The 22,071-nt window shown below is 49.0% G+C and overlaps 1 protein-coding gene across 8 annotated transcripts in view; it reads right to left on the reverse strand.

Moving 5' to 3' along the window:
• Window positions 1-22,071, reverse strand: part of LOC8053731 (lysine-specific demethylase 3A) — a 335,808-nt gene that overhangs the window by 65,998 nt on the left and 247,739 nt on the right. For all 8 annotated transcript variants that reach the window (XM_040216827.3, XM_040503279.2, XM_040216828.3 and 5 more), the window contains one exon: window positions 14,107-14,254. In XM_040216827.3, the coding sequence (XP_040072761.1) occupies window positions 14,107-14,254 (148 nt within the window). The remainder of the gene's footprint in view (window positions 1-14,106; window positions 14,255-22,071) is intronic.

Raw genomic sequence — 22,071 nt, forward strand, 5'->3', positions numbered from 1 at the left:
TTCCGAGTGCAGATGTCAAGAAATACCAGCTGTTGCTACCAAATAACGAGACTGGTGGCAAAAGTGTGCTGAATTATTACAATATTACAACTGAACTGTTATCCCCTTAAACATACTCCCCTCCACTGTCTATACACTGTTGCATATAAAATTTCAACGATCAGGAACAGTGAGTGTGTCAACCTCTCCTGGAGATACACCACTTTCTCCATTACCTCGCCCACGGTTCTCACCTTGCCATTTTCGTTCTTGGAGACCTAGGAGTTTTCCGGGGCATCGATTTCATCTCGTTTTCAGATTTCATAGAAAAACCTATCTCTCCTCGCATGTCATGACCTTTTCCAGAGGGTCAGGCTCCACTGCGAGTTGTTCCGCAAACTCGGTGCAAATGTGTTTTAGGGTATCTTTCTGCTCCTGACTAAGGCTTTTGAGCACCATTTTGTCGCAGACTTTGCAGATATTGAATTGGTCACGTAAAATTTTTAGTTTTTTTAGCAACGTGCATCAAGTTTGCTATCATGCAAATTCTAACTGCCGATTGTTTGCGAACATTTTTACTAATTTATTTTTTGCAACATTTTGTTCATTTTGGAGCGAAAAGATGCCTGGAAACGCATATGTACTGACTTTATGGAACCACTTGCAGCAGAACCTGACAAAGGAAAGATCATCACATATGAGGAGAACCTAGAAACATTAATGTGCTGGAAAACTCAGTCACCAAAAATAAAAATGGCAAGAACTGTGGGTGAAGTAAAGGTGAAAATGATGCCACTGCTAGAAGGATTTACACATAGTGACCTGCAGCACTGCTTCCCACAATGGAAAATATTAATGCAACAGTGTATAGATAGCAGAGGGAGCATATATTGAAGGGGATAACAGCTGAGTAGAAATAATAAACCACTTTCACCACCAGTCTCATTATTAAATAGACACCTAGTAACCCCCGTTTCCTTGTGGTCCCAAGCTGCATTTCCTGCCAGCTCGACAGTGTCGCTACCCGAGGTGAACCGCTGTCCGGGATGCCTGCAGAACTTTACATATTCCAGACAACCAACCCAAAAGAAGAAAAAACACTGCCCTCGTGAATTGCATTTATTTATTTAGAATGCATGCATGATCTAGAACAGAATGAAGTTTGGTCTGGTTCATTGGTTTTGAGATAACATTGTGATTTGTAACTAACGTTGGGATAGAAGACAAATGACATACAAGATATGCAAAAACATTAATATTATGGCAGACTCTCCTCACGGCTAAAAAGACTGCATGGGCCAGCGGCATGACAAACACTCGTACATTCCTTGATATGTCTGCCAAGCATGATGCTTTGATCACACGATTATTGAAAGATGGTGGCTGTCAAATCGAAACCAGTATACACTGCCACGGTTGGCTGCAGCCCACGGCATACACATTCGAAATGCCACGAAATAACAGCACAAAATTAAAGTATGCCTATTAAAATGTGTTATTTTAAGCAATTTATATGGTTTCTCATTGAAAAGAAGCTGAGCCAATCACCATGTAGTCTAGCAAAGCTCCATCAGATCTGAATCACTGGAGATTCTATTTTCTTACAAAACTTTCCAAAACCTGCGTTTCGAGCCTGAAACCTGTTTTGCAAAACTCAACTAATCACTAAGACGTAGTGAGCCCCAGTTATCTCGCAGCGCTGGGAGTATATAAAATGCAGAATCATCGGACAAGACCAAAAACTTGGGAACCAGCAAAGTGATTAACACCATCATAATTGCACCCTGTTGTTCTAGAGATGTCAATTACTACTCAACAAGCCTGACAAGCTTCCACTACATATGTTGCACTTGACAAACGGTAAGCCCCAGCTTGACGGGGTCAGAGAAGCGTGTTGCATCAGCACTAGGTCGCATCAGCGCTCTTTCGGGAGCTCAGGTACAGTCAATGTCTTGGTGGACATTTGGAAGAGAGTTCAGCTTTGCCAAATTTGATTTCAGTTTGTGTGATAGTTACCTTCTCTCGCTGTTGGTCTAAGAATCATGACAAAATATTGCTCAGCTGTCTCGGAACCACCTGCGAAATCCTATCTGTTCACATGATTCTCAGTTGTATCACCTCCATTACATTCAATGATGTCATGTAAATGGCAAAATGAGGTAGGAAAGCTATCACATTCAAGCCACTAGACTTGGGTGGATCGAGACTGCAAATGCACATTTATACAGCCTGTACAAACGGAGGTTGCATCACCTCTTGTAAAGGGGAGGATTATGGGAAGGCACTCCCAGCAGTATTGCTATATTTGCTGTGGGAGCAGGTGAACAGCTGAGAACAGAGCAAGGCCAGTCTCGTTGGTGGCAGCAGAGAGCAGTCCTGTGCTTATTGGGAAGAGCTTTTGAGTAAGTCAACAATTCCTGCCCTGATTGGCATGCTTTCATAAATGTCACATCACCCGGTTTTTGGGGGGAGAGAGAGGAGGGGAGTCCTGCAGCTTAGGTAAATACTACTCAGCGATTCACAGGCAGGCTAGATTTGCCTACCAGAAAAAACATTCAGAGCCGGCTAAATGCTAGAGTGGGGATCACTAAAGCATCTTTACTAAAGCCCCCCCCCCCCCCCCCCCCCTCTCTCTCTCTCTCTCTCTCTCTACCCCCGTAAACCAGGAAATGCGACATCCATGCAAACACCAATCAAAGTGCTGAAATCGGTCTGTTGACTTACTCCACAAGCTTTTCAGAATGTGCGTCTTGGGTACACACCGCCGAACAGTGTACATGTTCAGGCGCAGTGTGGCGAGGCAAGGTGCAGAAATGTCCTGGCAAGCGGAGGGAAACAATCTCGCTTGCCAGAGCATTGCCTCTGTTGCAGCCCACAAAGTTCAGAACAGCCATTTTTGTAAATCTTTCAAACCAGTGACTCCCACAAGTGCGCAAAATGCGAGGAAAACTGCTACCATCTGACCATTGGTGCTAATTACACTGCAAACATCCCCAATCAAACGAGCCTCTATTTGCAGTTGCCCCTCAAACAGAGGCCTAAACTTGCGTGTCAAGAACGACCGGACTTGCAGGGTGCTTTCACCACACCATCGAATGTGCCTTCCTCAGCTGAGCATCCTATCCTAATCTTCAAGTGTCTACTTCTCCGCAGGACAGGCAGCGAGCCAATGACTGAGATTTACAGAGGGTGCCAGCTAATCAGGGGGCCCTTACCTCTACCCCTCAATACAAACTGCGCCGAGACATACTTAAGTTTGTTCATGTGTTCAGTGTCCCATCGCTTGACGTTCTCCGTAAAGCAGAGTGGTTGGCTCGTTGCATGTCTTAAAGGGGTTTGGAAACGAAATTCCAGTGCTTATTTGTTAGCTTCAATGTGTTGCATGTTGCAACATAACCTCAAAAATACCAGTCTTTCGTTGAAAAAACAAGAAAACTAATAATAAAGCTAATTAAATGATCTTTCAATGTGCACATGGTGGATGCATGTGGAGCCTATTTGAAAGGTAATCTAGCAACGTTGGGGAACTTGCTACATAGTCACGACGTAAAAAGTTTCATCGGAGCAACACTGCTCTTTGGAATTAAACATTTTCCTTCATAGCTTTCCTCCTCAACTCACAAATCGCGCATTGTACCAAACAGTTCAAGAAGACGGAAAGGAGGGACTCCCCTCTTGATTGGACCTTCGTTTGTGTACCCGGACACAGCCACTCTTCACCCAAAAAATTAGCCCGTCGCTCAAAATTCGGAGAAAAGTTGCTTTTCCCGCCCCGTTCACCTCTAAGCTGACAGTGCTGCGGAAGTTACGTGCTACTTGGGCCAGCCACACGCTCGTTGCGTTCAAGCTATTGACACCACCACAACACTGACAATGCGACCAACGGCAAAGCTCATAACCACGCCAACCTTGCTATGTCACGAATGCGGAAAACCTTTTTTTTTTTTTTCTGTTTTTGTTTGCGCCGGATATCCCAGGACACATCGCACTCTCCAAACGCTTGCTCGAGTGCACCATTTGGAACGAAAAATATAGCCAGTTGTTCAAAATACAACACGCGAATATCATTTCTGGTTATTATCTGTCATGCTTGACTAATTTCCGAACGAAATTTGAATATTACAATTTTCGTTTCCGTACGCCTTTAATTAAGGAACGCTAGACGTGCAGGCAATCAATGCCTTGTAGTGAACGCTGTAGAGCGAGCGTGGGCCACTGCACTCCCAAGGGCCGAGACGAGGTCCAGCACACATCGCTGTGCTAGGACGTGTTGTTCTTGGGCTAAACCGCCCACTTTTATCAAAGCCGCGCGGGCCAAGGAGCAATGTTCACACGATAAGCCGAGCGTGACAAATGGCTGTTTTCCCACCATCTTGGACTGCTAAGTTCACCAAGTTATCAACCCCGCTTTCAAGGGGCACTGACACATCAAAATCATACGTTTTTTTATTATCCGAAACGATTGAAAACGATGCCGGGACATTACCCACAAAATTTGAGATTTGGGAATTCAGTATTCGTGAAGTAAAAAAACAATTTCCAAATGCCGAATTCGAAGTTCCCGCGCGATCGGCGCCGGTGCCTTGACGTCAAAAATTGAGGAGACCTGAGAGTCGACTTCCTTTCACCACTCCCTGCTGTTGCCATGGCGACCCAAAGCGAGGAGGAAAGGAGTGAGCGGCGGCGCGGACCGGTTTTGAGCGGTGTCGCCTGTTTTCCGTTGGAGGATACAAATCCAGGAGACGACACCACAACGAACTCCAGATTTTTGGTATTTCAAAAAGAAGGGCCGTAGTGCGTTCGCAATTGCGTTAAAAAACATGTTTTAGGATTGCCGTAATTAAATGTTCTAGAGATGTCGCCTACAAAGCTTCTAAATTTCCTGATTTTTGACGTCACCGATCAAAAGAAGCGAGGAGGCGAGAGGCGGGAAAATCAAACGCCCAAAATAAAAAAGCGCGCGCGCGCGCGGGAAATTTTTTTTTCGCGATGCGGTTTTGTTTGCGTGTCTATGACTGCAACTTGCATCGTTTTAGACAATAAAAATAAATACGACCTTTGGGGTGTCAGTGCCCCTTTCAGCTGCATTCTCGGCTACAACTGCCTCTGGACCCAGAGTCCTGCCTTTGCTAAGACGCACAATTTCCAAAGTCCAGCACACAGTGCAAGCCACAAAATTAAATGAATTAGACGAGAAAGTGGAAGGTTCATGTAGAATTAGGTTGCGTTTGCCGGACCCCCCCCTCCCTTTTTTAGGGGCAGTGCAACAACCCTGCTGTTGCAAGAATCCAGTGTTACTTTTACCCCAGGATATCGCAATTCCACCATGAGATCGCAAAGCAAAAGCTTGACTATATTCTGACCTAAAGCCACACATGGCAGCTATGCGAATCATGGCGTGTGGTCGTCACGAGTTCCGCTGCAGTGAATGACCAAGGTGTGCTACTCTGCCATCTACCCAAAGCAACACGACAAGCAAAGACGCGTGTTATTACTTCCGTTTTCTTGCTCATCATCCGAGAGCAACTACCCGCTGCGAACATTAGCAATGCTGACTGGTTGTGATGTTCTCACATGATTAAATATGAGGTTTAAGAATGCTTTGAATCGGGGCAAAAACATCCAGACCAGTGGAGAATGAAGGGAGTTCAAGATTGTGTTTGAGCACACAATCAGACGGACTCCCTCACTTGTGAACATGTCACTGCACGCGAGTCGAAAAACAGTGGAAGAGTTGAGGGGTACCACAGACTTCAATTTGTTTCATTTCTTTAAAATAAAAACTAGCGCACATAAGAAAAAATGCTTTTCTCTTCATTCTACAAGTAACAGAGACCAATTCCCTCAATTAATGGGCCAAAGTTTGAAAATCGTTGCACGGCTTCTTTAATGGACAAGTTGGGAAAGAGGCAGTTTTCTTTTTCTTATTTCTTCTCCAAAGTGCAAGCTTCTAGTTCTGCTTAAATTCTATCATTACTAAGGCACTCCCACCTTGGGGCAAAGCAGAGAGCATGTAGGCTGTACACCTATCTACATCGTAAAATGTTCCGGCATTGAATTAGTGCAGCTAAAGCAACATGGACCCCTGAAAGAATGGTCTTGGTGATGGGGATCATAAATGCTCAATACACACAATAGTGAAAGATAATTTCAATAAATTTGCTATCACGTGAAGGCAAAGAAAAATCACTTTGCTACGGCAAGCATTCACCTTTCCCCAGGAACCAAGACTACTAAGTAGACAAAAAAAAATATCCTTAGTTCAAATGTAACTGCAACACCGCAAAACCACCATTGCTGACATATTTCAGCGAAAAAGTGTTGCAGTTTCCCGAGTCACAAAAAGCTGCCAGAAATCGGTACACATATGCGAACACGTATCGCCACAAGCACAGAGGCGGCGTCGAGGCAACAATCGCAAAATCCCTACACCGGCAATTCTTCCCGGGAGGAGCTCTTGGGGATTCTCGCCTTCCCAGCACGAAGGTATCCCTGTGAAAGTCCCTTAAGACACGACAATATGTGGCCCTCAGTCGGAGCAGCCACCAGATAAGGAGAGACTGTTATCGCCAACAGGGCTACCCGATACGAAAAGTTGGGGCAGGCGATAGAGTGGCCTTTGCAAGTATATTGCGTACAAAAATGCATAGTCCGTACCGCATTCACTCACGACCGTCCTTATCAAATCGTGCCGTGGAATGCGCTGCGGTGCTGACAGAATGACGGGTCGAGTGTACCGCAATTATCATCTGCTGGCCCTGGATCAAGGGACTTCACATCCACAACTTGTCTAAATGAAGACTCCTCTGGACAAACAGCGCACATTTCTCAGCAAATAACAGCGCTCACGTTGTTGACCCAAATCACACGAAGGCAGGCAAGAACCATGGAACTTCACAACGTGTTTGGTACTCAGTACTGACAATAATAAATCTCTTACTTTTTCAGCACATTAACAGGATATGCATCACGAAGAAAGCCACCAACATGGAACAAAGCAATCAATGCGAAATGACTTTGGGAAAAAAACAAATAGATTGGAAACACCTCGCTCAAAACGCAAGCCCTCGAATTCCCAGTCTATGGCCGCCACGTGCGTGACGCAAGGACGCCAGAGGGACCGGGAAAAAAAGAGAGGAAAGTGCTTGCGGAAGAGGCAGTTACACAAGACGATTTCCTGCAGCCAAAAATAAATGCCAAGGGGCAAGAGCGCACTGCATCTGACATGCGTTTAGGCAGTTCCGTACGCGAACGTAAGAAATGAGGAACTGCGTACCTCGCCGAGTATAAGCCATGCCTCCCAAACTATGACAAAGAGCACTATGCGCAACACGCATTCAGGCTAGTAGGAAGCAAAGGTGCAAAAAACAGGGTATCCTTGATTTTCTGTGTTTTCTGTAGCATATATAAAGGATCAGTTGACAATGTATTTAAACATGCTCCAGTGAGCTGGACCAAAACGCTAATGCTTGTACGAAAACCTTGGTTCATAAGCCTGTTTCTCTCAATCAGCAGGCGCAAGCACATCCATAAGACACGCCTATGTAACGCTTGCATTGAGTATAAAGCAGCACTGCAGCATTCGATCATGCACAAGCCACGGTCGTTTACAATCATGTATCAGTATCTGTCTATGCCGTCTAAAAGTAAAAAAAAAAAGTTAAAAAAAAAATTAAAAAATGCAGCATGGACTTTTAGTGTACAATAAAAACAATAAAAATGCCTGTCTTGTAGCTTTCTTGTTCTTGTACTTTCAAAAATTGATATCCACCAGTGAAATTCTGCCAGCTTAGCGTCCATAAGCCACAAGAAAAAGGCTCGCAACTAAAACACCACCAAGAAATATTTGATTTTGCTCGCCAAAGGCACTGCCGATCCTCATGTTAGTAGGGCTCTTAAAACTACAGTGGTGACAAATTAGTGCTTGTCACTTTGTGGCACTAATCTCATAATGCATGTTTATAAGAATCCATTGCATTATTAAACAAAAGTATCTTCAGTTAGTCCCTCGTTTAAGACCTTAGTGTGACTACCATATCCTCATTAGAACACAAGGCTATAATTGTCAACCTCTCCTGCCTACTACCCCAGACTAAACCCCTTCCATTATTTTGCCAATGCAATAACCACCAGTGCAAAGTAAAAAACACCGCTCACTCCCAAAAAAAAAAAAAAAAAAGTGGATTGCACATAATTTAAAAATGCCATAAAGAATTGAAAACAGCCAACATGGGCATAGCGACGATGACGCGGTCGCATTCCGAGTGCATTCGGCATTTAACGCTGAGCTGTCTCTACAGGTGCAACGAAATGTTACATCCAGCTGCATCCCTGTTACAGTCGGGCAACTCCAAATGAAACTCGCCGAGGGTACCAATTGTTCCAAAATGAATGCCGTCCAACACGCACCCAACTGATAAAGGTTCCTCGTTCCAATCCAGCCGGAAACGATTGGTTAACTTGTGAACACTGCACAGCGAAACCCCAATACTCCCAGGCAAACCTCTATCAACTCCGATCTATGCACCACTCAATGTAGAGCAAACAAAATTCCGTTCAGGGTACAAACGACAATGCCAGCTGGCAAAATATCTTTTTTTCTGCTTTGTTTTCGTTGAGTGTTTTCGATTTGGCAACACAGTCTGTCTCCCATTTCTACTCGCCTTGTTTTTATCCTTTTTTCTTGCTCCCCCGCTCTCTACAGGTGCACATTTATTGCAACAAAGTGGAGGATGAATCCCGTTTCACAATGTGCATTGCCATCCCAAAGGTTTATTGTCAAATACACTAGAAACCTATGATTAAACTTGGCAAAAATAGAAAGGGCACAAAGTTTCACTGCTTTGCCGACAAACTGAACAAAATGCACCCGGAGCCTCGGAGGGCATGCATACGGCGCCCTCAAATGGCAACCCTTCGAAGCAAAACCAAACGAAAAACCAGAAAATCCAATCGGGTGGTGCCGAGTCATTCATAGCCTTTTGAATACAAGGTAAAGCCAACACAACTGCTTCTCTTAACAGTATTGAACCACTCTCACAATAGCCAGATGGCCTCTATTGCCAGCATGACCCCATCTTGCACATGCAGTGACAATGTTTGTTTTGTTGCCACCAACACCACAAGCCACACACTGAAATGATAGTAAATAAAGATAGCCTGAAAAGAATAAATCAAAGGCGGATGCAGAATGGCATTCAACAACGATGCTAAGCCAAGAAATTCACGTTTTTAGTTGGGTGGAACTTATACAACAGTGCGTTTTAGTAGACTATGCACTTGAGTCTTGCGTTGTTAGAGCGAGCTCGTGCCGTCACTTTGAAGCTTGGAATGAGCATGCAGCCGCTAGGCCCTTGATCCGCAGCCTGCAATCAACTGAAACTCTTCAATGTCTCCAAGTGTTTCATAGGGTCACAATCTTCGACGCATAGCATAAAAACAAGTGATGATACTGAACCTAACAATGTAAACCTTACTCTAGTGTGCATGCTTTTTTCGCGCACTTTAAGATACTTTCGTGGCTTATAGATATTGAGAGGATGTATAAAGGGCCCTACAATTTCAACAGGCTGCAATTCAAACTGAAAGGAATGAGAGCATTTGGAAGTGGCACAAAACGCAGTGCGCTGCGATTTACCAATAACCAAAAGGCACGGAAAAGCTGTCAAGGACTGAGTCACCAGGCAGCAAGCATCCTACCCTCACAAATACAAACAGAGTGGCACCACTGTCTTAGTTTCACAATGTGACGGCAACACACATGCCGCATATAGATTCAAGGTTACTGACAGCACTGCAGCCGCTAGTGCTTGCACTGCCGTTTTAACTGCTCTTGCTTTTCTGTGGCAAGTCCTTGTGCTACACAAGGGAAAATACTATAAGCTACGAGCTCCTGGCAAGTTATAAAACCAAAGGTGTGGTCAACCTGGCTTCTTCCCCCTTCTTAAAAATTAATGCCTAAGCCCTTAAAAAAAAAAAAAAAAACTAGATTGAGGGACAACAGGAATGTGCCAGTCATTTCTTATTGTGTCACTTAGTCTCACTTTTCTTTTTCTGTCTGTTAAGAGAAGCATTTGCCAGCTTGCTTGTTTTTCAATTCTAATATCAGGTGATAGACAACTAACATTAGCTTTAAGACAACGAAGGAACCACCTTTTTTGGGTTGATCAGTGAACACAAGAGTGTACACATAGCTTTGAAACGTTCTACATATGCATGGTTAGCCTACACTGCACTGTGTATTCACCGTCATTTGTAAAACAGGTAACCAATAGTCTGATCACGTTCCGAAACACTGAATCTGGGGTTGTGTCAAATCGGTGAAATATGTTTTTGTAGCATTAACATCTCGTTACGTCGACACACTGATAAATGGAAGGCTTTATACAAAAACAGTCAATTTTCTACAGTAATCACCACTGATAATTTCACGAAAACGTGCACATGCATCATATTATATTGTCAAAAGGTTTGCATAGTGTGAAATTTAATTCCATCCCGAATACAAAATCAAGCTCCTAGAAATAAAAATTAGTTTGATATATTTTTTTATACGCCTCAAGGACTCGATGGACATTACAAAATGCTCGAGTCACCAGGAACCATTTCGTTTTTTAGGGCAAGTAGTATGTATCACTGATCAAACTAAGCCTGAAAAGGCAGCTCAAATACCTTGGTAAGGTATCATGGTCCAGCGACATCAAAAAATGAAAAACTAGCAAAATTAAATATACAAGGGACGCAAAAAAGAAAAGGAGCATAAACGGTAAGTTGTGATGGCCTGGAGCTCAGCCGGTTGGTTTGACATGCTTTTCCTCTATGTTCAGCTGGTATTCAAGTATGCATAAACGATTATCAAAATCTAACCCCCAAAACAAGAAAAAAACAAAAACGAACAAAACTAAGTCTATGTGTCTTTTTTTTTTTTCCGGGTTTTAAAAATGATTTCTCACTGCTCGCCTGTATACTTTTGCTTCCCGACAAGAACAAGCTTATTCGAAGTGCGGCAGCGGGTGTTAACTGGGACGTTAACGCACAACTGCTGGATGGTGACGAGGAGAATAAAGAAAGAAAAAAAAAAAAGAAAAAAAGATAGGTGGCCGAGTGGGCTAGCGCACACCAGTTTGGAGCACGTGAAGCGAAAGCTCGCGCTGTAGAACGCAGGGATCCTGGGTTCAATTCCCTGCCCGCTTCGATCTAGGCACCTAAACTGTCGAAACGATGTCATCAAATCCCGAAGAATGCCCGACGAAAAAAAGAGTATAAATTCGCAGCCAGCACAGCATCACCGAGGTCCCACCGTTCAAACACAAAACGTTAAACGCAATTTTTTTTTTTTTTTTGCTTTCTCCTTAGGATATTGTAGGCATCGTAACGCTAAAGAGCGAAATGCGACTGCAATTATGTTGCTGTATCTCACAGCCGTCTCCTCCTCCTTTAGGGCTATCTCCTCACGCCGAAGCCTATGATAAATGTAGCCAAGGCTGGAGACGTAGCCGTGATCAGCGTATACACACAGCACCGATGGCGCCCGAAGTGTCGCACTGTCCGAAGCGTGGTCCGGCGCCTCTCGCCAGGCGGTCCCAAGGCGACTTTGGGACGGCGGCGCCAGCCTCGGGCCATGACGCAACCCCTCGTCGAAGGAGACACGCGTCCAAGGACGACCGCCAGCGCTCGCCCAGGCGGCCCAACAGCTCCACCGTCGCCCGTGAAACGGCCCCGAAGGCCGTCGGGGCCAGCGCAGCCAGAGTTTCACTGATGGTTCTTTCCCAAACCCGCTCAATCGGAGTCGTGTTCCGCTAGCACGACACTAGCGGAGCCCCGACACCCGAAATTACCGCAATGCGAGCCAAGGCCCAGGAACGAAGCAGACCCTCTTTCCCGGTAAATCCGGAACGCTGACTTTCTTCCGCGGGTTGACGAAATCGGAGGCTTGAGACACCCGAAGCGGCGAGGGCGCGCTGAACCTTCCACGCGAAGGACATCCCGAGCGCGCCGCCAGAGCCAAGACCGACGTCAAGCACAGCGAGGTCAGACGCAGATTGACGTCGGTCCCGGGCGGCGCGAGGTCGCCCCGCGCCCGCACCCCCCCTTTCTTTCCGAAGACCGATGGAAAAGCTCAAAAGCCGCGCCGTGACCGCCGGAGCCTCGACGTCGGCGGACGCGCGCGTCGCCCAAGCCAGCGAAGGACGACGCAAGTGCTTCCCGACGCCCTTCCGCAACGCCAACCACCTTTTCCTTCCGCGACTGGATCCGCGCTTCCTCGACGCAGCCGCGTGCAAGCCACTAATCACGAGAGACGTCGCCGATAGGTCTCGCAGAGGACGGCCACGGGGAGGCGCGAGGAAAAACGAGCGCCGAGAAACTAACCGCCTCATCGAAGGCCGTTGCATCGAATGGATCGCCCGTCCGCAGGAGAAATTAACTGGACCGAGTGGTCATCGCTGTTTAAAGGCCGCCGCCAGCTTTTGCAATGGCGTCGGCCCTTCGCTCAAAAAGTCCCCAGTGCCAAACGAAAGACAATAAAAAAATAAAAAGAGCTAAATTGCGCTCTACAGTTGCGTTATGCATCGCAACAAGTGAGCGTACTCTGCTACCGCGGAAATCCCCTCGCTAAAATAAACACCGCCATTGCTCATTCGATGAAACGGAGGAGATTAAATCGACGAGACGCCGTTCGCCGAGGTACAAGCGTGCACCCACACAACTCGGAAGCCTCCGGGGTATATCTACCCGTAACTGGTATTCTCCGTCCTGCCCAACGGGCCAAAGTCACTCCCTCCCCGCCAGGCCAACGAGCCAGCACAATTCGATGGCGTCGTGAAACGTCCCCAAACCCTGGGGGAGCGGGCACGCGATCGCGGAGGAGGCAGCTGCGAGTTCACGGCACACTAGACAGCGCCGATGCACTCGGCTGCGCAACACACCCACAAAAGCGGTCCGAGGGGCCCAAAATAGCCGCCCTCCCCTCGGCAGACCGACGCGAAGCAAAAGACCGCTGCTGCGAAGACGAGCCACACTCGTTTGCACGGCGACAGAGCGTTGCAAAGCCTCCCGGTGCTCGACTTTTTGCTTTCTTTTTTTTTTCTATTATTATTATTACTGCGGAGTCGCGGAGTTTCAAAGGCTGTCGTAAGTTCTCCTTGGGACTAAAACGATCCGCGACGTTAGTTCCAAGCGACGAGTGCATTCACGTTGTCGGCGACTGGAAACAGCTGGACATTCTCGCTTTCTCAAAGCAGCAGCGGGAGGAAAGACTCAGGAGCGACCAGATCCCGTTTGACCAATCGAAGCTGTCTCGAGTCACCTCCCCAAGAACAGTCGCGTAACTCGCAGTAAGCTTCCTTCGCCAGGGAAGTGAACCGGTCAAACGCCGCGCTTCGGTCTGGCAACGAATAGTGGACGGCCTCCGCCTGACGCAACGACTTTAGGTGACGCAATTCCTGCGACGGGTGGGGAACAATGTGGACGTAGGGTCCCGAAACGGCGCGAGCGTGAGAACGGGCACTGAGTGGACGCACATCAATGAGGTCCAGGAACCGCGCACCTCCCCTGCGTCGAAGGGCAGGCGCCGGGGAGGAAGACGTGGAGCCGTCGCTCCCAACTCCACTAGGAAGCACTTTCGGGATCGAGGTTGCTGATAAGAGACCGCCGGATAACGCGCGTCGCGATAACCGCGGCTGCAACTCTGCCGCCGGCTGGCTTTTCGCCGGCTGTTCCATCGGCCGCCTACGATGAGATAATCACGAGGAAAGAAGAGGGCAGCACCACTATCCCGAGGGAGAAAAAAAAACTAACGATGTGAAGCGACCGATATCGGTTCGCACAAACGGAACAGTTCAGCCAAATTGGCGCAACAATTCATTTGCTACCCACATTTCCTTATCGACCTGGTCTGTCCCCTCCTTCCCGGAACACGATATACGGACGAAGCACAACCGAGATGAAGGCACCGAAGGGCACTTGCGGACTCCCTCCCGACCGAATCGTAAAAATCTTTCGCAACACCCGCGGAACCCATGCGCGAACCTCGAGTGAGACGCAAGGGCAGAGCCAGCCTGAGCTCTGGGTCAAGACAGGGACCGACACAGAGCTCAGACTGGAACCCGTACGGAAAGCTCTTCCTACCTTTGGTGTCTTCCGGGACCGCCGGTTCGGGGGCTGGTTCCGCCTTGACGCGACAGCGCCGCGGACTGCTGCTCGCAGACGATGGCGAAGCTGAACAGGGCGTCTGGTTGGCGGCTTGGCCGACGTGGCGAACTCGAGTGTAGTGGCTCTGCGGCCGGAACAAACGAGAGATCGCTGTGAACACTCGATACCGCTAGGAGGGCAAACGATGCTGTTCACACACGCTAACTGGAGCCGCAAGCTGCCACGATTTGCACGCTACTTCCCGGCTCCGCAACACCCGCTTTGCCAACGAGGCTAGCTGCCTCTGACGGATAACTTGGTAGAGGCGACCACCACGACCGTCCAAACGTAGTTTCTTTCCCCTCTGCGGATATCATGCGCTCCCACCCCTTCGAAGCGGCTCGCTACGCAGGTCCCGGCGCTTCCACCGGAAAATGAGCGCAACACACCGCCAGTCAACCCGGCACAGCAACGTGGAGCGCCTGCTTTCCAAAAGGGACAGTCGGGGCGGATGTCGCGCACGTGCTCTCGTACCACAGCTTGCGCACGGCCTAAAAATACCCAAAGGCAACGTTTTGGTGCTACTGCTCAGCAACCACCGATGGATTCACCTCGGGGTAATTTTGTCACAAAGATAATTAAGACAAAAAAGTGCCTGCAACTTGGTCGACATACCCGAAAAGGAAGCAAAAGAAAAAAAGAGAATGTCGAATACCAACCAGCTCGCCTGCCTAGTAACGTTGTCTGCAACGTGGTGCTACACTTCCCAATTTTAATGCGATTTTTTATTTTTCTTACGAGCTTGAAGTCGTCATGGAACCCGTCATTCATGAGCACATTCAAAAACAGAGGCGCTACCAACATTTCCGATTCCGCGTTGCCCATAAGGTAATTTCTCTCTGCATTTATCTCCAAGATCTTGTTTCCATGTATTTCCACACTGAAATGAGAGGACCAAGTTTCCAATATTCCACAAGCGCGGTGACAAGGAACAATACCTCTGGTTTGACCATTTTGTTTTCCTCGTTTATCTTTTTTAGGCGGAGGGAGCGGCACGTATCGTATTTTCGCCTCGGATTTCTTTCATTTCATGGGGAAGATGTGTCCTTTTCTGTTGAAGCGCCGGCGTTCTGAAGGCACAAAAAACGGTCCAAATACCGACAGAAACTCCCGAAAACCCAAAAACTAAAAATCGCTTTGCCTTGCGTTGTTGTTTTGTTTGTCCCCCCCCCCCCCCTTTTTTTTTGGGGGGGGGGGGGGGGGGGGGGGGGAGAGTACAAAAAGTAATTTGACCGAGATATTCATATACTTAACCGAAAACATAGTTATAAATTTTCAACAGGCATCAGCTAATTAGGATGTTTATTTTGCTATTTTAATCACGAGATTCCCCTTGGGTATTAATTTGTACATTGTTTTGCGGAGTTATAAGGCAAAATCGCGGTAATATACTGAGGTATCCAGAGAGGTCAAGACCGAAGTGGAAGCTCTTCCCACCTCTTTCCACTTTAGTAAAACGAACACTGAAGAGAAGGCCTCTCCACCGTTCCCTCCGCTAAAGTGGAAAGGGGTGGGAGGAGCTTCCACTTCGGTCTTGACCTGTCACCGACTATAGTTCGTAATTATTTCTAGTACACGTCAGTTGGAAGCAATCAATGACAGGGTTCGGAAAGCCAAAGTATTACTTATACAGCGAGCATTGTGATTCCTTTATTGTTTTGTTGGTGAATTTTTGGTTAAATACAACCGTATAATTCGAGTGCAATACCTCGTAAATACGTTTTTCTTTATTTTTATTTTAGCTAAATAATTTCCGCAATGATGTTTCATCGTTAAAACGCCAAAAATATACTATTGATGTGGGATTTCATGATATACAGCGAATCTTGACAAACAAGACCCTGATCATCCCTCATTATCGTGTTCGTCGCTTGCATTGTCTCGGCTTCGACAAGTTTGCTCGACTATCACTTTAACATCGACTTGGCCTTTTTTTTTTATTGCAGCTACATGGTGACGAATCTGACTACTCTAACCTACAACATTCCTATGCTGTGCCCATGCGCTTTGTTTACTATGATTCATTTATCTGCTCCAACTCTTGGAGGAGGCACAGCTAACCCCCCCCCCCCCCCCCCCCCCACACACACACACACAAATCTACAACCAAAATAAAGAACAAAATGGTCAAACAGACGTAGCTCACACCCTTCTCTTTAACTCGTGTTATCTACAGCGGAAAGGGGGAACGAGATAATAATCACCACACGCAGAAACGTTCGCCCTGAGAATTTGCTAGGCTTGTGCGCTCTTCGATTTTTTTTTTTTTTTATGTTTCGGCGACATAGGCCATATAAAGAGAAAACAACCGACGTTCTCAATGATCGCTCGATTAATTTTGTTGAGGTAACGTTTGAAAAATGCCAATCCAGCTTTGCGGCTTCGGGTGGCGCAACTTGGTTTTTTATTTGCTATTTTTAAGCTATATATTGTAACATTATCTTGTGAATGTGTAGGGGGCACGGACCTAGTCAAGCTATATATTTGGCTTTTCTAAAGTCCTCCGGAGACCGTGTAATTTGTGTGATGAAAGTGGATTTTACTTGGAAACATCGCTTCGCGGGAATGAAGATACGTTCCGATGTGCTACTCCTTATCAAGCAGATTCATGACACACTTTTGCTTCTCCATTGACGTTCAACCAAATACCATAAATCACAGATGTAAGAGTCGAAATCTACACCCAGAAAACTTCAAACCCGCTTCAGTTTTTTTTTTTTTTTTTTTTTTCCTAGTTCGAAGAAATGGAGGGATGTCAGACTGGGCTCTCGTTTCTACGCCGCGGGTCCAAAAATTACACAAAAATCAATATGCTTCATTTGTTTTTGTAATGAAAAGAAGGCAAAAAGCAAATTGTTGTGTATGTTTATACAGCCGGAAGTTAGTCTGCCGCAGCGGGCGTCTGGTGTCTCAGCTGTAGATGAGCAATGTAGGCAGTGCGGTACAACCGCTAACCTGGGGTCTTTAACGTGCACCACGCAGTAGTGATTACACGACCGCACGCCGGTACGATGCTCATTCAGATCGAAACGGACAGGGATTGAACCCAGGATCCCTAGGTTCTGCAGCGCGAGCTTTCGCTCCGCGTGCTCCGAGCTGGTGTGCGCTAACCACTCGGTCACCGATCCCCCTTGAGAAGAAGGAGTTTGTGCAAAGGGCGGGGGTCGGTGGGGCAAAAAGGGCAGCACCGCAGTGCCGCTTGATATTGCAAAAATTATATATATCTAAAAACAAAAAACGTATATATATATATACACAAACATGTATATCCCTGAACTGGAAACACCTGCATTATCCTGTCGAGGGAGAGCGGGCGTCGGCGCCGCCCTCCTTCTGCAGGATAACAGAACCGAGCAGCGAGGCTCCCAAAACAGCGAAGGTGGCCGACCCCCCCACCCCAAGCCGTTGCGCAAGAGCCCCCAAACGCGTCCCAGCGCCCAGGAGACGGCGCGAGGTAAACAGCGTCGGCGCGCAAACAACGGCCGCCCAATCCACCTCGGAGGCAAGAGTCGGCCGAGAAAGCTCGTTACGAAAGAGGATCCAAGATGGACGCGCAGGGCGGCCATTACTGCGTCGTGGACGAGTGAAGCCGCCAAGAGAAGCGAACGTGACCCCGTTTCTGGAAAAGCGAGCTGCGCCGAATATGGAGTGTGGGAGCCGCGCAGAAACCTGTTTGGCGCGCCGGGGACGATCCTTTGTTCCCCGGGCAACACCCCCGTCGACCGGGGAAGCCGAGGGACGACGCGCTGGCGCCCGCCACGCTCGACGGGAGGAGAGCGCCGGCACACTGCTGCGCCGCTGCATCGAGGGAGACCCGAACGTGATCACCGTGCCAACACCAAGGAGAAAACAGGCCCGCTCAGAAGGCGACAAGCCATACCGTCGCGCTGCCCATCCCCTCGTGCAATCATGAATGTGGACTGCGAAGGTCAACAACAGAGCGCATCCAAGCTTTCGCGCGTAGGGGGATCAAATTACGAATCACACTATGACAAATCCGGGGCTACAGTGCATAAAGGAAAAACATACGTTTGTCCTAAATGGTGCCCGATTCTCGCTTATGACCTCCCTCGCCAAGTCTGCAAGTCCCTCTAGAAGCCGTACGAGAGAAGCGCCGACTGTGACCATTAAAGACTCCACACTTCATTTTGCTCACGCGCAATCACGACGCAAGGCGCACGCGCGCGTAGCTTCAACGACCGTTCGGAACAGCGGCTTTGTCCCCAAACCAGAGAATGGAATAAGCATCGCTCGCTCTCGCTGCCAATATATGGTGGCTTCGAAAGGTACCTCCGCTGCGCGAGCGCTTCGAGGCACCTTCGAGCGAGGTCGTCGCCCTAGCGTCATCGCTGCGCTGTCAGCCTAGAGGTGTACCGGGGACAAAATCGTGCGCGTCGCACTGCCCAACAAGGATCCCTCGCGTACGGGCTCCCCGTCGTGGGAGCCCAGCCGCCCCAGAACGGAGTCTGCGCCCGGTGCCTACAAGTGGGAAGCCGGACAGTCGCGAGAAGTCAAGGGGGGAGCGGGCGCAGAACCAGTTCTGAGACAACCAGTTCTGGCGTCTTCCGCCTGTCGGGAAGTCAACGACCCGCTGCCGTCCGCCGCGGAGAGGACCTCCAAAGCGGCCCCGGAGGCGAGCCAACGGCGCCAAGCTGCAGCCACCAGCTTGGCGCGGAGAAAGCTTCCCACGGGACGCGACCAACAGCCGCACCGACATTTTCTCCGCTCCACAATGGGCTACCGCAACCTCAAAAAGAACTCGGGCGACAATCGAACCAGACACGGCCGCTGAGCGGCGCGAGAGCGGCCCTGGGGACCGTCCAAACCGGCCCCCCAGGGGCGTCATTCACGAATGCGACGCGTGGCTGAGCGGGCCAGAGCAAAAATAGTCAGTCGGAGACGCCTTGGCCGGCTCCCAAGGCGACCGAGACGTCAAGGCCGTGAGCTAGGCGAGAACCGAACAAACAAGCAGGGTCACCAACCCCGGGTCGTCCGATGGACAATCGAATGACCGCAGTCAGGAGGTTCCCAACTAGGGGTCCTCCAACAAATGCTAACACAAATCGGAAAAAAAAAAAAAAGAGATGGACATTTCTTTTTTTTCTTTTTGGCAGAACGCGCCGTTGGAGAGAAGATCGAAAATAGTCCACGGCCCTGCCGACGCGAGCCAGCGCCGCTGCCCACGTTAACCGTCCCGCGCAGCGAATGCTAAGCAAGCGCTTGCAAAAGAGCGTCCTGCGAAGCCACTTTGGAAACACTCCCACTTCCCATCCCGCCAACTGGAGCCAAACAAAGGCGCGCGCCGGACCCGGCGCCAAGGGCAAACCAAGGTCAACGAAGCGCCAACCGCCTCCGCTCGGTCCGCACGCTGCCCGGGCCTCCGGATGCGGTCCAGACAGCACCGAGGAGCCCTCCGGGTTCCGGCGGAACCCCAGGCCCGTGGGCCAGAGCGCCCAGTCCCAACTAGCGTCGAGCGCCCGCGTACTGTCGGAATGAGTTGACCCAGCTGCAACCGTCCCGAACACGAGCCATCGCGCGTAACAACGGGAGACTCCACAGCTCGAAAGAAGCTCAATGATGCCCCGTATCAATTCGCACCAATCGAGGAAACGGAGTCGGATATCTCCGCCTGGCAGGCCGCCCCGCACAACGCGGCTAGTACCAGCACAAAGACACAAACGTTGGGATAGCTGGCGTGCCCCGCGGTCAGTGACCTCGAACAAACACGTCATCCGTGTTTTCCATCGGCGCTGCGAAACGGTCGCGAACACAGACGCCATTCCAACCGGCATCCCCACTGTATATCACGCAAGACGGCACACCGCCAGCAGCAGACGCTGATTTGGACCGGCTCGGAGATCGTGAGCTGACAAGGGCACCGAGACTCTGGCCCGCACACAATCCAGGAGGCGATGAGCTCCTCGGTCGCGAAAACACGTCAGCGGCAGGCGCCTCAAGGCCGCCTCCGCGGCGCGCGTTTGCCTGTCCCCTTTGGGAACCCTTCGCAGCTCACTCTGTCGCCGGGCGGATTTCCGCGATCCGGATTACCCTACAACACGCAAGCAAATTGGGCTGCACTCTGACAGTGGTTGGCAGCCATAAATCTGATGCCGACGGAAAGCGCAGACCCTTAAACAGAACACTGTGCAGAGAATGGACAGACTGATTCTCAAAGGGTAAACCAAAAGTAGCGGTGTCGATGGAGGTGATAATCAACCTCACCTGCGTCGCACGTTGCCCAAACCGCGAAATCACTGACTTAAGCTGTTAGCTACTTCGGGGCTGTTACACGAGTCTACAAGTAGACACAATAGACATTGTGTCTCACTAAGCGCTCCACGCATGCGTGACGCCGCAATAACTGTAATTCACAGGAGGTAGGCGCCCGTGCAGGAGACAGGTCGTGCTCTGCTCGCGCAGACCTCCACTGGGTTGTAGCGCGTGCAGAAAGACTACAAGTCCCACGACGCACGTGGACGGCGGTGGCGTACTCAAAACTAGCTGGTGAGATCGGTCTGTTGGCAAGCAGATGGGCGCGTTCGTTTGAAACGGAGGGACAGCATTCAAAGAAAATAAAAATACATCACCAGTGGCCACGAATTAAACGGTGATACATAGAAGATCGACAGGGGCGAAATTCGAAGGACTACCTAGTTTGCTGGAGCGTGGCAGGTCGATAAGCCTGCCACGCGCCAGTAAACGTCGAGGTGTCTGCTGTCTCGAGGGTCCCTCGAGGCAGCTGACAATGGAGCACTGTACAGGGGCTCAGCGCACAACAACAAAGAAAGGCTCTGCAGAGCTCACCCTCAAAGCTAGCAAGCCGGCCCGAAGGCCCTCACAAGTCGGAAGTTTTGGAAGAAACCAAACTGCCACATTATCTGCTTTCGTAACCTAGCTCGCATAGTTACGTCAACTATCAAAGCGTGGCACTTCACTTGCCGCGCTCCCACACACGCCTTGAACAAGAGATGTGTTTCCCGTAAAACTGGCTGTCCTATTCTTGGAGACTATCGAGAACCCCGCTGTGCTGCGTCCTCGGCTCAACTCAATAACACACGCGATTGCACGAAAAAAAAAAAAAAGCACACGTCGTACGAGGCAAAGGAATTGACATTACACCAGTACACTCGCCAAGGAAATAGGGCGCCATTTGAAGCCGCGACCAAGGTCGCAGTTCGACGCTGTATCCCGGCTCGCGAGCAAAAAGAGGAAAGGAGGAGAGGCGGAAAAACGAGTAGATAAAAAAAAAAAGCAAGCAAGCACAAGCTGTGGTGCAATACCTAGCCCTCGGGGCACTCGCGGCGCTACTAAGTTTTCCTGTCGCAATTATCGCTTATTTGATACACTTCTCCGAAGCCCCACGTAAGCTCGCGACAAAGATCAATGGAAGGAAAAAAACACTCACGAAAAAAAAACAAAAAAAAAACGGAAATGGCGACCTCGTTTTCAGATTGTAACACACGTCCCTTTCGGTAGAAAAGGCAACGTATCCACAGTGTAGTCAAGTGGCACAAAAGTAAAAAGGCCGCGAAAAAACAAAAAATAATCTTGCATTAGAAGAAACGAACACTGTTGCGCCCAAGCTGGAAAACGAAGCGGCCGGCCGACACAATAAACAAAACAAAAACACACAAAAAAGCGTAACAAAGACGCACCACACACCAAAACATCATCGGATGAAAAGCACCGGGCGCACAGCCAAAACTGCAGGTGTAGGACCACGCATTACATAAAGCTGGGCCCCTAGAAACAAGGCAGGCGTTCCTCGTGTTCCACACAAAGAACGCGTTCGGCGTCGCACGACGCCGCGCCCCGCACCACCGCTCCGAGCACAATCCAGCGTCACTCGCGATCCTACGCTCACATCGTAGCCGATCGACCACCAAAAACAGCACGAGGGTC

Source organism: Ixodes scapularis, unplaced genomic scaffold (genome assembly GCF_016920785.2).
Source record: "Ixodes scapularis isolate PalLabHiFi unplaced genomic scaffold, ASM1692078v2 PGA_scaffold9__187_contigs__length_104089568, whole genome shotgun sequence".
Taxonomy (NCBI): Eukaryota; Metazoa; Arthropoda; class Arachnida; order Ixodida; family Ixodidae; genus Ixodes; species Ixodes scapularis.